The sequence below is a fragment of the Wasmannia auropunctata genome, unplaced genomic scaffold (genome assembly GCF_000956235.1).
Source record: "Wasmannia auropunctata unplaced genomic scaffold, wasmannia.A_1.0 LD336000.1, whole genome shotgun sequence".
In the NCBI taxonomy this organism is placed as follows: domain Eukaryota; kingdom Metazoa; phylum Arthropoda; class Insecta; order Hymenoptera; family Formicidae; genus Wasmannia; species Wasmannia auropunctata.
The window spans coordinates 2,914,300-2,930,454 of NW_012026890.1; the positions used below are offsets into that span (position 1 = coordinate 2,914,300).

General features: G+C 35.5%; 1 protein-coding gene across 2 annotated transcripts in view; it reads right to left on the bottom strand.

Moving 5' to 3' along the window:
* LOC105453358 overlaps positions 1-7,314 on the bottom strand; it is a 58,125-nt gene extending 50,811 nt beyond the window's left edge. The window contains exons 1-2 of one of the 2 annotated variants that reach the window (XM_011695241.1): positions 7,128-7,314; positions 6,465-6,701 (exon numbers count right to left, since the gene is read on the bottom strand). In XM_011695241.1, coding sequence (XP_011693543.1) covers positions 6,465-6,597 — 133 coding nt within the window. In that variant the 5' untranslated portion in view covers positions 6,598-6,701; positions 7,128-7,314. Of the gene's footprint in view, positions 1-6,464 lie in introns of both variants that reach the window. The other variant, XM_011695240.1, reaches the window with a different exon arrangement.
* Between the last annotated feature and the right edge of the window lie 8,841 nt (positions 7,315-16,155).

The window sequence follows — 16,155 nt, forward strand, 5'->3', positions numbered from 1 at the left end:
ACTTTAACGTAACGTAAGTGTTGGCCCACAATGAAGATTTTAAGCCCATCAAAACAGTAAGAAATAGACCATAGTCGAATATCAGGAGAATAATCTATTAATTGGACAATATTTTACGATGTACGGCCCCAACGAGTAAGCAGACGCGATATGTAATTAGTTGGCGATAACTTTCAAAAAGATGAGATACGATTATGGGAGAAAGCTTTCAAGCATATCAGTTGCCGTATTGTACGATAGCGAAGTACGGATGAAAGAATAGAATTATGGGAGAACTGTAACTTCGCCGTTCGCACGAACGTTCGCCGTTTATTCCTACACGACGCGCGTTTCGGCCATTACGCCGCTGCAAATCCGTTGGAGAATATGGCACGGCCATCGTGGACGAAATTTATTCCATTTCACGATAAGTTCCTTCGTTATTGCGTTTACGTTCGGCTCTGTGTGGCTTCGCCGCTTTCGCGTGGTATCACGAAACATTGTGTGTTTATTGAGAAACGCACTGGCAAGGGGTCGAGAGGACAAGAGAGGTTTCCTATATCGATCTCCCAGCTCGATGCACAGGTTTATTGAATCTGCGACACAGTTGGTTATTTGTTCGGTTATATACGTATAAAGAGGAGGGGACCATCGAATTTCGGCTTTGATTGATCGGAAGTACACCAGTTTCACGGAGTTTAGCGAATGACGAAGTTTCATGTGAGCTCGAGAAAATCGCAATATGCACAGCGCGCGGTAGCCCGGGGTTTAATTCAATCATTTGTATTTTCATGAAAGAAGCTAAATGGACTTCTCTTTATTTTGCAAGAGTAGCTCGTTTTCCCCGGGAACGCGGTAATCTGAAATTTATTCTTCGAGCGTGGACTGGCTGTTATTCCGTAGAAAACTCCCTTCTCTAGAGAGGAAGAGGGGGAGAGAGGGAGTGAGAGGAGACTACAAAGTTGAAAAACGAAGTGTGTTCACTCGCCCCCGCTTTACGCACGTGTGCACGTTGTTTTATCCCGCTTCCCGCTTGTTAAAATATAAAATAATGGAACGTTGTTCCCTTCTGTTGCCGGCGCAGTCGTTATCTTAGGAATTTTGTCGATTGACAGGGATTAATTCGCGACGAGCAGCGGCGAAGAGAAATTCGATTTCGTTAATTGCTCATATAGAGTCATTATTTGGTCAAGTTACCGGGTAAAATTGATAAACAGTATAGGAAATTCAAGAATAATTGGATGATCAAAATGAAGAAAATACATATGCCACTCGAGAATGAATGGCCTCACGAACGAGTCGATCTCCAGATCTCTGTTTATCGTGGTTTAATTGTATTTGCTTATTAATTTGTTACGTGACTTCTTCTCGTGTATGCAAGCAAATTGTTTCTCGTTGATATAATATTTTATTATTTCTGCTTATTTTGCGACACATTTATTGCGGTTATAAAGGTATATTTTGTAATTATTTGCGATTCATTAGAATGTTATGAGTTGAATCGTGCGATATCAGAATCATACTAATTAATTGGAGCAAAATTATAAACGTTATTCTTCCAAAAAGATGTATATATACGTAACCATAAATTTACATTAATTAATATCCGTCCGAGTAAATTAAAATTATCCGCTTTGGAAATATTGAAACGCAAATTGCTTTACTAAGAAGATTATATTTTAATCGATTATGTATAATCAATAAGATATGATTCTCTCTCTCTCTCTTTCTTTCTTTCTTCGTACAAGTGCATAGATTTCAACCATACTTTCTACCGTAAAATTGTAATCATAACATTCGCTGAAAGCAATTTAAGTTTCGAAGAAAAGCAAAAGGATGGAAAGGACGAAAGAGACCTACTGTGTCCAATTAGACAATTCTTTTTCTCAGGTATGTACATTGATGGTTGGTAGTTTAATCAACGAGTCCTCTGCCCGCGGAGGTATAATTAATTTCTACGATTTCTCGCAATATTTGCACGCCTTTGGCGTTTATTCAAGACGTATAAAGACGTGCAAGGACGAAATCCCGAATGGTCGAGAGGAAAGTAGTTGAAATGGTGGACATATTCAGCATCGCCGTCGGGTGGAAATTGCTTTTCCTACTCGCTGTACCTACAACAATTCGTGCCCGCGCGTATATATATATATGCGTCACGCGCACACATAAACGCCCGGGGCCCTGATATTTTCAGTATACGCGATATCGCCCGGCGCGCAAATAGAATCCGCAAATTCTTTCCTTCTCTTTTCGTCGCCCGCTGGGTATATGTACATGTCGCCTCTGCTCGTTTCTTCGACCCCCTTTTATTTCTCTCCGTGATTGTATTTTCTTATGAGAAAATGCGTCCCTTCGCCCTATCGCGTCATCCGTACGCGTAGTTCGTCTACTGTGCGCGCTTTTGTAAATAGGCTTTCATCGCGTCGTTTATAATTATAAATATCTTCTTTTCATTTCTCTTAATGATACGCGAATGCATAATTTTCCGACTTTCAACAATACATTTGAATTTTGACATTTTTAATTTTAAAGATTATAAAAAGCTATGTATAAAGAAGTGAGTAAAAAAGAAATGAAAAGAAGATGAAAAATTGTTATTTTCTGAATACATAGTAGATGAATAGGTGTATTTGCTTTTATATTGTGCAAACGTCCGTGTCATACATTATGCACCACAAAAATTGGTTTATATTATACAGGAAGAAAAATAAAAAGATATACTTTATATGTATATCTCTGTCTAGAGGTTTTCAAAAAACATTGTAGGCTAGATAATTAAAATTTAGACAATAAAATTTGCAAACACTTAAATCTCCGCGATTCTTTCTCTTGTCGGTCATCGTCACATAATCTTTTTTTTCTTTCCATTCACTCTACTATCTCTGGTTTCCCATCCTTGGCGCAGCGACGAAAATCTCTCTTGGTAAATTGAATGGCTTTGCGAGTAGGATGGAAGCACCTAATAAGGTCATGCCGGCTTATTGAAAGTTGGATTTCTGCACGTCTCCTCAATGTGAGGACCAGACTGAAGCTAACAACGAAAGATCCCTACGCGAAAGAAGTCAGAAATCACATTTAGCGGTAGAAGAGTTTATTAAGTCAATAAAGTGCAGAAAAAATGCAACGTCGAAAGTTTAAATGCGCCAGTTACTTTCGATTATTAATCGATTAACTTTTCTCATTTTAAATTATGAACATCAAATATCATTGATATAAGAGATATTCAGAAGTTTTTGAATTAGCTTTAAAAATCTGCTGTCTCTAGAAAGAGATATAATATCGTTTAATTTTGTTGTAATAATTTTTAAAAATTGCAAAATACAATTGTAGATTTTTGATCTTCATTTAATTTGCCGGTTTTTTATTCAGAGAAAAATTTCTCTGTTCCAATTTGATACGCGTCGAAGTTTTTAGACATCATAGTTTTTTATAATTCTGGAATATCGTAAATTTTTCAAATACTTTCTTCATTTTTAGTTTTGCATATAACAAAAATATATTTTCGAAAAGATGCACGTATACTTATAAGACATCATCTGCGTGAACTCAATTTTGCTCTTTTTATGTTTATCGCATAAAGAAATTTATGATCGACATTACCATAAAGAAACCGAGCCAGAAACGGATTACGCTGCGCTGTTCTTATATCTATTCATGTTTTCTCATCAATAACTGTATTCAATGCGTGATGGCCGCGATGTAGTTGGAATCATAATAAGATTTTTATAGGTTTCCCGTAGATAAAAGATGACGACAGTCCACAAGACATTCCCGGAATTGCAGACGATTCATTGGCATTTGACTATTCCAAAAAGAAATAAATTTTGATGCGTATTTTATTAAAATTATTCTTAATACAGTTTTAGGTACACAAAACATATTATTATACATATTTATAATAACATTTTATAATTTGATGTACAAAATTAAATATAATTTCATGCAATCTTTATAACATTTTATATATTAATTTTCTACATATCTCTGATAAAGCATATTAATTTTTTTTTATTAAAATAACACGGTAATTTTTATAATATGTAGTAAAATTGAAAATTATTTGGGTCATATATAATAATAGTGGCAAATAGATGCTTCGCTTCTTTCTCCACAAATGCAAACTGTGTCAGCATAAAATTTTTATATAATTTTTATCCTATCATCATATTATACGGCGGTCGGCGGATGTGAAACCTGCGCATAATGCAAACTTTATTTGAACTGAAATTGCACGAATCTCGCGCCTATTCTTAATGCGGTCGCGTCAGGAATGGAAACGTTTCTCTTTCCCGTAGCAAAGCATCGCTATTGTTCGGCGCATGAAACGCAAACAGCGATTAGAGATCCGCTCTGACGTCAATGGCACCGCAAAGTGGCTGCTGCAACTAAAGCAACATCCACTCTGAAACGATCGTATACGTTGATAGCGTTGTGTCGCGCGATAACAGCACCCCCGTTGTGCAAATGTCGATCGATAGGGGCACGCACGTACCTACATGGTGCATGCATCTCGTCCGGTAGTGCGGGAAACGACGAATTACAAACATAAAAACAATAAAAGTAGGAAAAACGTTGGATACGGTCAGCCTGTATACACACCGAAAGATAAATTAATCCTTCGAGATTGAACATGCACATGTTTGCTTTATTTATCTGTTTGTTTAATTAAGTTCCGTGTCACTGATCGTGAAGCCCGGCGATACATTTTCGTTATAAAATGGCGTAGGATTTGTAGAATTAAGCCAGGAGGGAATGCTGCCAGTTTCCCGTGAAATATATGGCTTGTATTACGGTTCTTCTAACTTATCCCTTTAGACAAATATTATTCGAAATAATGCATCGTAGTACGAAGTTGATCGATTTAGATAAAGTACGAAATCGTGAGGAAGTTGCAATAGCAAGGGAGCTTGCAATATCAAATTTTACGAATCGTACAATAACGGTTGATCTGCGTTCGGAAAGAAGAAGAGACTTAACTTGATACCTTGGGAATGTTTTTCTCTGATATCACGTTAGACTGAATCTGATTTTTCAAAATTGATGAAAATATTTCCATATATAAACTTTAAAAGAAATACGAGATATATTGCTTTTTTTGATTGTGTAAAAATCCAATTTTAGACAATTTTAGAAATATGCTTTTTTGTTATTATACTTAAAACTTTGATATTACCGCTATTGATTAAAGGTTAAAGTTGGTTGCTGCTACAGCTGCTTGTTAAATTCTATATAACCAAAGTTGAATTCATCTAAATTTCAAAGTATACTCAAACTTGATTTCATAATATTATTATTAGTCCGATTGAACTTTAAGAATATTCTACAACGCGAAGACGAATGTTTTACAGTAGAATCGTATAATATTGAATAATGAACGCGGCAATATCGTACATCTTGTCCCGTAGGAATACTTTAATAAGATTTGTAAAACTGCGAATTTACTTTTATTTATTTCACAAAATTAAATATCGATTACGGTAAATCGTGCTTTTTCCACTCTTGCCGTTCGCGAGATTTATCTAACGGTGACGTCTCTATGTTGCGCTTATTAGTTGCTAAACCGTGAGTACTTCTGTAATTTCTCCTGGGCCGGGGCTATCTCCCTGGGGCACTTTCTTTTAACTTAACGGGCATATGAGGGAAATTGCAGACCCGTCAAGTTTCGGTGGTTTCAGCATCGTAAAAGTAAAATGCCGACGCACTGAAAAAGCGGTTATTCGCAGTTATATATCTTCGGTAATTTTACGTCTTTTTAAAGCGGAAATTATAAAATCCGTGATTATTGTTATTCTAACGGCATAAATATGATTTAGTCAAATCATAAGTAATTATATATACATATATAAAATTATTAATAAAACTACAAAGTTAACAAAGTACAAACGTATTAATTTCTCTCAATATAAAAAACTGCGATTTATCTCTATTTTCACGAAAAATAAAATAATAGAAAAGAGACACCTGATACCAGTGTACCGATGAATCGGGTGTTAATCGTATTGAATGTACGCGGCGATGCAGGTGAATCAATTTATATCTCGCAGACGTACTTTTTGATTATTGACTAAATGAAGTATTGACGTATTACGTTTGCATGCATCAGCCGACGAGCATGGGAAAATTTTATACATTATTGCGTGATGGTATGATAAATCGTAATTAGTCTGATATATAAATTTTATAATAAAGACTCGAAGCTTTATGATTAGATTTAAATAATTTAGATTCGTATTTATAGTCACGTTACATGAATAAAAAAATTAACGTTTAATAAATTAACAATTATATCAATTCCAACATTAAATATTTGCATAATTTGTGCTAATCCATCATTTCAAATTAATAGATCTATATAAGATGTTACATACATATTTGTACTCTTGTGCACGCTAATTCTTATATACATATGCATATTATATGTATTTATCTCTGATCTAATTCTTATAAAAATCCATTATCTTAATGACGGGTAATACATCACTCACCGATATAGTGCGCAGCGGTGACTGTGTTGGAAAGCTCGAGGGGCTTTCTCCTCCTTCTCCTTCTCTCAGATTTATTCACTCGTACACACAATGCTCGTGAAAACGCGTAATTATGATCGCGCATATTAAGCATTAGAATAATAATCCGCACTTGGCTGGCAAGGCACTACCCATGTTAATCACACATAATGCACACTTTACTATTTTACACTCTGACGGAATTCCATCGAAACGCGACTACGACCGTTCAAAGTTCAAAGGATTTAAATATGATACCCGCATTCTAACACCGTGCGATATAGTACTTTAATTTATAAAGTTAATTTAATGGCTAATTTATATTTAATTATTCAAAAATATAAAATAAAAATTCAGTATATATAATGTACTTATATAGTTTATCACACAATCCATGTACAATAATTGTATATCACGCCGCGCGGGAGTGATAAAAAATTTAAGTTACAACCCAATACGTTAAAATTAAAATTCTATGCAAGGCACATTCAAAATCTAAATAGCATTAGAGAAAACCATTACCGCCCGCGCCCGCACGCGTATAAATATTGCGGTAAAACGAAAAATTTAATTTTTCATGTTTCAATTTCCTTGAAACAATCCGCACGGCGTAATTGCTTTGATAAAAGTATTCGATTCAATTACAATTGATCGCGAAAGTTAATTTAATTATACGAGCTAATTGAGCTACTTAATTGTTCGTAGAAAATAATCCCGTTGGGCTTCTCTTTACACTTGATGCTATTGCATTTCGATGGGTAATGCGAGAGTCACGCAGAGAGGCACACGCCGCTACCTGCCGACTCGAGTCTCATTGTGCGAATGACAACACAGTGGGTGGCGCGCCGCGCTACGGCGCGGCGCGCGGTAACCTTGTGTACGTCACAAGGTGCTCGTTATCTAAACAAGACCGCGTGCCTTTAGAAGCGTTGTTGTTTTGAAATATTCAATGCTTAATAGAATAAAATTACATTGACTATTCCATTCCTTAAATTGTACATATTGTTTTTAAATAAATTTCTGTAAATGAACTGTTATTATATATTACTATATAATATAATTTTATGTTTCCTTCTGTAAACTCATTAGCATTACCTAAGAAAACAATTAATTTTGTTTGATTAAAAGAGAAAAAGAGAATTTCAGAATAAAAGTATTAATATTTGATAAAAATTCTAATTGACGAGAGATTTGTTTCAGTCTAATTAAGATGTACATAAAATGTATGTATGTTATAGCAAATGTTTAATTGTTATGCAAATCATAATTTCTTTCCATTTATGATCATTTAAATGTGTGCGATTAATATGTTATTAAATTATTCCATTTTAAAAGGATTGATGTAAATCTATTATTTTAAAAAATAAATTTAATTTAGAAATAAAAAATGCACATTAATTTTAATACCGTTATATAAGGGATATATATGTTATATTAACAGTTACAAAGCTGTAAAAGGAATTTCAAATAAGCACGTATCCATAATTAAATTAATATAAAATACAAAATTATAATTTAACGTTATCTTTAGAGATATAATAAAATATAAAAATGTCATAATAAAAAGTCGTATTTAAAAATTTTAATTCTTGTGAAAACTACTTTTGGACGGTAAAGCTTTTAACATAAATAAACATTCCCCTTCTTCAAATCACATCCAAAGAAATTTCACAAAATTAAAAAATGATTAATGCATAACTGAAAAATTGTTAGCAGAGCTGCGAGAAACAAAACTCAAACTGTATCGTAAGACAAACTTCATCAAGTTCTCAATTCAGTTCCTCGTAACTGCAAATATGACGAACATCAAATTAACTTTCAAGCCTTATTTATTAAACTGTATCTTGTGTCAAGATTAGCTTCAACTAAGTTTTTCAGCAAAAATGCAACTATAAATACGAGCCTTGTTCCTTCGTGCGTCTAAGAATAAATTACATTTATTCATAAATTTAAACCACGCTATACGAAAGCCAATTATATTTTCCATCGTGCGTTTGATACGTAAAAAGCAAGCAATAGGTTAGGGGAAAAATAATAAGTTAATGTAATATCTCGCATATTTATTCAACTTTCATTAATTTTGAACTAATTATTAAAGAAATTTCGTGCAGCGTGAATAAATATATCAAAACAAAGAATGCGTCTACATTATCGAATAGTTCGTAAATTTGCGAAAATTGTTCGTTCTTCAAGGTTATCATTGTCCTCTCGATTATCAGGCTTGGATTTTGCACAAGGGTTGAAATTTCAATTGCGGTAACATTTTCTATGATACTTAATCAATTTCAGAAAATAACATCTGTCGTACTTTAATATTTTTATCACACGAAATTTTATGCATGTGTGAAATAAAGCGAAACTAAATTATATCTAATTGAAACACTCAGAAATTAGAGGAAAGTCGACCCATATATTTTTATAGAATATCTAATTTCGGATTTATATAGAAATCTGTAAATCGACCTCAAAATTTAGTATGAAGCTGTAAAAAATTAGCGAGATAGATATACCATAAAAATATCGCAAAATTTATTGCAAACACGAATAGTTCTTGATTAAATATTTCTCGAAAAGATATTCTTGTAGATTTGGTAATTTCGAAGGCTGTATAACCTTTAATTCCAAGATTATAAAAAGTTTGAAGTACCAATAACTTTTATGACTTAATTATCCGTCTCGCAAAGTTTCCTTTCCTACGTAAGAAAAATGAAGTTTCTACAACTTTTTTCTATTCGGCTTAATTATAGAAATGTTCATTAAAGAAATTATCTTTATCAAACTCAATTATATTGTTATACTAATCATATAATTTATGGTAATATTATGCCTTCATTTAAATTTTTATTATTTTGATTTATATTACTTAAATTTTTTATCTATACTCATTCCTTCAGTTCAATTTCTTCCGACATTTTGTATTTTGCCTTCTATTTTCTCAGTCTCTTATCATCTTTCTTTGAACTTTTCTCTTTGTTTCCTTATCTGATCTCAGAAAAAAATTCTTTTTGAAATCAAAATAGACAAATGTGATCAATCCGCGCAAAATCCTTTCAGTGTCAATATTGTGCGGCTCTGAGTTGTCTTGAGGCTTACATTTAGTTATTCATTTCTGCTTTCATCTTCTTGCGGCTTAAAATCTTTTCTACAGACACGCAGTCGATGAGTAAATTCATTTTTATATAACAAATTCGATAAAATAGCATATACGAAATTTCATAATATCATCTGTTATATAAAAACACAAATATCATATTGTATCTTTAAATTACGATAATCTGCTTGTCGCGTATAAGTCTTTATGAGCATCGTACTTCGTAGCGCCTTTGAATATTGAATATTGAAAATAAACACAATATTTCGAATGTTTGCAATCTTTCGTATTCGGGAAAATGCACGCGGAAAAGCATTCCGAAACTGTCAGGAACCGTCGAAATGGGCGGTCTGACGAATATATTTCGAGTTCGAGGTCAGGCAGCCCCTTTCACGAGTGTCTCACATACATATTCGAGTGGCATCCTTGCGGCTTGATCCATCCAAAAGCGGCCGTCTTTGTAATGGAAATGTCTGCCGGCATTGCCTGCCGCCGCGTTTTCCCAACGCGAAATCGTACCGTCGCGGTCGTGTTCTTGAACTCCTGAGATTCCCACGAGACATAAACATTCGTCTCGAAGGGGGATGTTGTACAGGCAGAAAAATGGCCCGTCGCATTCTTACAGAATTCAAATGACGATCTACATCGCAGCTCGTAGCAATAAAAATACCTATTCTCTGCGAGACAAAATGATGATTTGTTACAATAACTCATTAGAAAACAACTGAAAATCTTAACACCGTTCTGAAAGGGAAATCTTAACTCCTGAGAAAAAAAATAATCTTATACGTCAGCCTTATGATGAAATGCTGAAATTGATATAAAAGATTCTACTTAAAAAATATAAATCAGTCCTACGGAATTCATCTAAAAAAATATTTCTTATAGGTGTTACAAACGTTTTGAAATAGTCATAATAACGAAAAGATGTCATTATAAAGTCTTAGCAAATTTCTCTCTTTCGCTTTTGTCATGTGAAAGCGAGATGATCACAGTTTTGTGCAGTTTCTCGCATGTTCGGAGAACTAGTTGAAAAAAGTTCAAATTTTCTATTCGACAAAGTTCCAAGTCTTACTGATGCTATTCCTGTAGGATAGGAATAGACGCCAGTCAACCGTAGATATCGCATGATTGCGCCGTGATGCGTAGAATGTCTGTCATACCCGTCTGGACGTTCGTCAATCCAGTTATCGTGACAAAGGTTTGCCTATCCACGTAATAATTTCGCTTTCATCTAACGGTCTACATTCAATTTCATGATTTGCGGAATATCTATTATTACGCGAAAACAGCTTTTCCATGTTCAATTGCGGAAATGCTTCCCTTTTGAAAACTCCTTTTCTACATTTAAATTACTTATATTATAATTATTCTTATTTATTTGGTAACATATTATAAAAAATGATAAAAATTATGAGACAGAGAAAAGATTTCTTAAGTGCTTGGTTTTTCTAATCCTCCAAACATTAGATAGTCCATTAACTGTTGTCAGTCACCATATGACAGTAACGTTACAGACACTTCCAACGTGTCGTGTCACCGACGGAAATCATTTTGGAGAATCAGAAATGTCACAAAAACTCGCTCTTCTCGATTATACAAACTGACTTTTGGTTCCGACTCGCCGTGGCACTTTTGCAAATGGAATCGCGTCTTTTCGACAATGAGCAAATACAGGGAACGGTCGAGATTTCCGTACGTCGAGAGCCTTAATTGCGCTCACGGCAAATATTTGCATTTCAAGGGGCTTTTGCATGTCTGCATAATGTTTGACACAGGTGCGCGCGCGTATTTGGTCCTGGCTGGATGATGGGGACCGGTATAAGTACCACAAGAGAATGCTCCTTGTGCTCCTCGTGTATACGTACCGCACACGTATACTGTGTAGTGATGAGCTACTCGAGACTCAAACAGGTGCACACACTCACTTAACAGCGCACGAGCCAACTGCGAAACTTCGGTCGAGCGTGATGCATTATCGCCACTCCTCGTGCGCTCGCGATAAAATGGATTTTTCTCAATTCTCGCTGAACAGCGAGAGCTCTTTAAATTGCTGGATAAACGAATGAGCCTGAACGCTGTTAAACAAAATTCTTTTTTAATTCATTTCGAACAGATATGGTTTTGCCATTGACAAAAATAATTACTATTTGGTTCGTGATTAGGTCGTTATGAGAGAATTATTGGCGTTCAACAACTGTTGTATTAATTCATAGGTCACTGCACGCATTATAATTTACGATTAATGAATCAATCAACCTGCAATTGCAAACAAATCAATAATCGATCAGCCACTGCAAATTGCGTAGCGGTATAATCTAATTTTAGAACTAATAATTTGGCATTTAATAGAATTTAGCATTCATGGTTCGCTAATTTACTGCCCTTAGATTACGAACGATGGATGGCACTCGCCTGTGCAAAAGTGTAAATCGATAAAAAGTAAATGTCCGTTAAACTGTCCGTGCTAGGCCGTTTTTTTTCGCGGAAGCAGATTCTTTCCGCGAAGGACGTCCCACGCGATGAAGTTGCAATTTTGCGCATTACACGAAACTAAGTGAAACTGGAGCGCAAGCGAGTCGGCTGTAAACTACGATTAAAGTTCGAAACGCGCCGTGCCGTACGGGCGTTATCAGTAGCGCCATTCGTAACAACCCTCCTTTCGTCCTACATTTCCCAATGATAAAACCTACCCATATTATTTCCTATACCGCCTCTATCTCGCGAAGACAACCCATTACGTTTCCCAAGAAATATAACTTTTGTAAGCTCTTAGCAACAATTCTAACTTTTTCAATCATAACCAAAATCATGTAACAAGGGTTTGGCATCGTGCAAGTGCCGTACATAATAAAATAAAATTTTTCTGTTCTTCAAAAGTAACAGAAAAAAATTTCAATATATACTAAACCTCTCTTTTTACTAATATTATATAAAATCTTATCAATAATGATATTTATCTATGCTATTTACTTTTATTTTAATTATAAAATATCCTCCTCCTTCATTAAAGAAACAAATATTTCTGCATTAATCTAACCTGAGAATTTCAAATTAAATTAAAAATTGCGAACCTCTGCAGACGCGTTCTTCTACGACGAGCAAAGGCGTTTGTCGTGCAGGAAATCATGTGGGAAATGGTTAGCTTGCACTAACCCGCAATTCCTAACCAGCGAGCTTCAAATTTCGCCTGGCTCTCTCGCGCGAACGATTTACACGGGGCAACGAAGCGTGCACACGTCCGTTCATCGCGATTCCCCTCGTCGTTCTCTCGAGCATTGATTTTGTTGCGGCAATCAAGAGAGCCCCAGCGAGCGCGCCATTGGAAAGGAGACGGAACGAGATGGAGGCCGGCTCGTCGGATCGGAATCCAGCGGCTCGTGTAACTTCGATGGAATCGAAAGGTAGTCGTTCGGAAGGAAATCGCGGACCCCCCCCCCCTCCCCCTCCCTCCGCACATCCGCAACCCATCCAGCCCTCTATCCGGTTTAAACTTTTCCTTTTCGCTTCGCCCGTTCCCCTTAAGGCTTTCCATTCAGGCGACTATCCGGCAATGGACGGTCTTCGCACTGCGTCTGACACTGACCGGCATTTTCTACTTCGCGCGGCGGCGATTATCGCTCGGCCTTTCCCCTTGTTATCTTGGATTACGCTTCGCCGCTACACTACACGCTGTATTGATTGAACAACAATGATATTCAATTAACGATATGTTGAGTCACAGTAGATTACTGATGCGTTAACGACAGATAGTAGCTACGCGGATATATTGGCGATTTTGACTTAACTATAAGACAACAGAGTGCAAAAGGTATATAAATTTTCGTTTCTCTATATATACAGATTTATTGCATACAAAAAAAAACCTTCAATTGTACTCACTTCTTAGCTTTATTCTTGGAAAAAACTGTTTTGTTAAATGACACAGTGGCATGTACTTTATGATATCTCTTGCAAAATTCAAATTTTCTGCTTTTTTTTTCAAAGCGCCTCTGTTTGCCACGTAGCTCTCTTTTCAAAGGGCATCCCGTTATTTCTGACTTCACCCGCTTTCGAGATATCGGTAACGGCAATCAAACGTTTTGTCTCTCATAAACGTTCGCGTGCTTGTCGCTGAGCAGTCGCGTGCACGGACGGAATATCGCGGGCGCGATTTAATCTTTTGCACGCGCCCGCGGGGTCGCTCCTGTCGTAATTCTAAGCGCGCGCGGGGGCCCCGCGCGGTGCTATTATGCGCAACGATGCCTCAACTGTTGCACGCGAAGGATTAATTTCACGTGCCGGCGCGGCGCGGAGATCTTGTTTGCAATTTCTTGCCCCGCGGGTATTAATACAGGGCGAAATCTCCGGGCCTGAAATTTCTCCCCCGACCCAATTCGCCCTGTGTACATACCAGCCGCGTCATCCCGTGGGAGATCTAAAGTTCCAGCCATTTCTTGCCCGGCAGGTCAGTGAGATGATCAATGCGCTATCGTTCCCCCAAAAGTCCCTGCACGATCGATATCAATCGAACAGCTAATTCGCCACGTGTTGAAAGGCCGAACCCGCAAAGCTATAGAAAGCTGATCGGGATGTTATATATGACTGTAATTAAAGCTTTAGTTTTGATCAATCCACGCGAGAATTGGGGAAAAAAAATTATGATTTCTTCAGCTAAATGCTTCCCACAAGCTTAATCGGATAATATATCAGAGTTATTACATATATGTATGATATCGCCAATTAATTTTCCAATATCGATACGCCAATTATCAATAATTTTACGGTAAAAGTATATAATTTAATTAATCTTGATACAAATATATTAATAATACCAAAATTTGATTTATAACAATTAAATGAGTCTTTTATTATTAACCTAAAATTAAGACGATGATACAAAGTATTGCTATTTATAAGGCAATAAACTTGGATTAAATTTTAATAAAAAAGGAAAAGATAGTGAGAGAAAAGAACGATTCAAGTGGCACATATATTAAAAAGTCCGTCGTAAAATAAAATTTTATCGTAGGAACCGACAAGATCTACCCTTGCATTACAGATGTTAATTCAAGCGAATATACGAATAGCCGCATTTCTGCTCAGATGGATTTGAAATACCGGCGCTGCTCTGGTATTTGATCCTACCGGCTCTTCACAAGGCCCTATTGCCATCACTACACTCCCTTTACACCAACCGTTCGCATCAGTGCGAGCTTCATCGTGTAAGCGCAAGGTCATACCCTGAGAGAAGTTAAGGCATAATACTCCGAGCCACTTTCCAGTCCATGCGAAACTTTCAGTGAATTTAGCGGACCGAAATTAATTAACGGAAGACAATGTTCACCTGCGACCGCCAAATTGGCTCGCTCCCCTTGCAGTTACGAAAATTCAGCGACAAATTCAACACTTTGTTGTAGATACGATAATCACCTGAGCAATCATTAGTGTGTGCACAAATTTATAATGCACGTCAATATTTTAACTGACATGACGTTATAAACAATTAAATTTTTTTTTGTACTTTATAATAATTGCTCTCTAAATCTGAATCAGTGCCTAATCACTGATTATCAATGATTATTCATTGAATGCACCAGTCCCAAGTATTTCTGATAATCAGTGAAATTATAACTTAATTATAGATTATAAGTGAAATTATAGTTAGATTATAGGTACTAACTCAATCAGTGATTTTTCAATACTTTTCCACTGATTCAGATTTAGAGAGTGTACTGTATTTCAGTTTTTACTTTTTTTTTTAATTTAATCATATTGTAATTTTAAAGACCATAAGTAAAATATTCTATTAAATTTTTCACTACATCGTTTAATAATTGCTATTTTTCTTCTAGGTGTCTTTCTTTCTAGCAAAGTAATGTTTAAAGCAATAGTCCATGAATGGCAGCAACGTAGGCAACACTTAGTTAAATTGACCTTAATGACAAAATACGATTTTCTGCGTCAACATCGACGTGAAACTTAGTTCGTCATATGATCGACATGGAATAATTTATTCTATCGATTATCCGCTTGAATGGCATAGTCGGCGTGTGAACGACACGCTGAAACTCACTTAAAATCGCCGACGACGCGGCAAACATTTTTAATGCACAAACTGTCAAGCATGGGTGGCGCAAAAATCCATTAAAATTTCCGAGCGCCATTAAAAACGACGATGTAACTGTATTTCTAGACAAGATGTTAAAAGTTCTTACGCATTAATTTTCCATGATGTTACTATTTTTAAAAAAATCATTATTTTTTCTGAAAATCGTTTTGCATTTTTATAAGATTGCATGAGGTACAAATTATTTTTTGCAAAAAAATGAGAAACAAGCGCACGCAGTTTTTATCAAAAGCTATATACATATATATTAATATGTATTACACAAAAAATAAGATATATTCAAGGAAAAAACTGATATATATTGTTCGTAATTGATATTGCACCTGATCGAATTTTTAATATAAAATTTGCATTATAACAAAACAAATTATTTTAAAACGAATACTTATAGTTATTTAATTTATTAATTCCGTGAAATTCGTACTTTTTATGCGCTTTTTTAATTTCTATATGTTCTCCTATCTTACTTAATT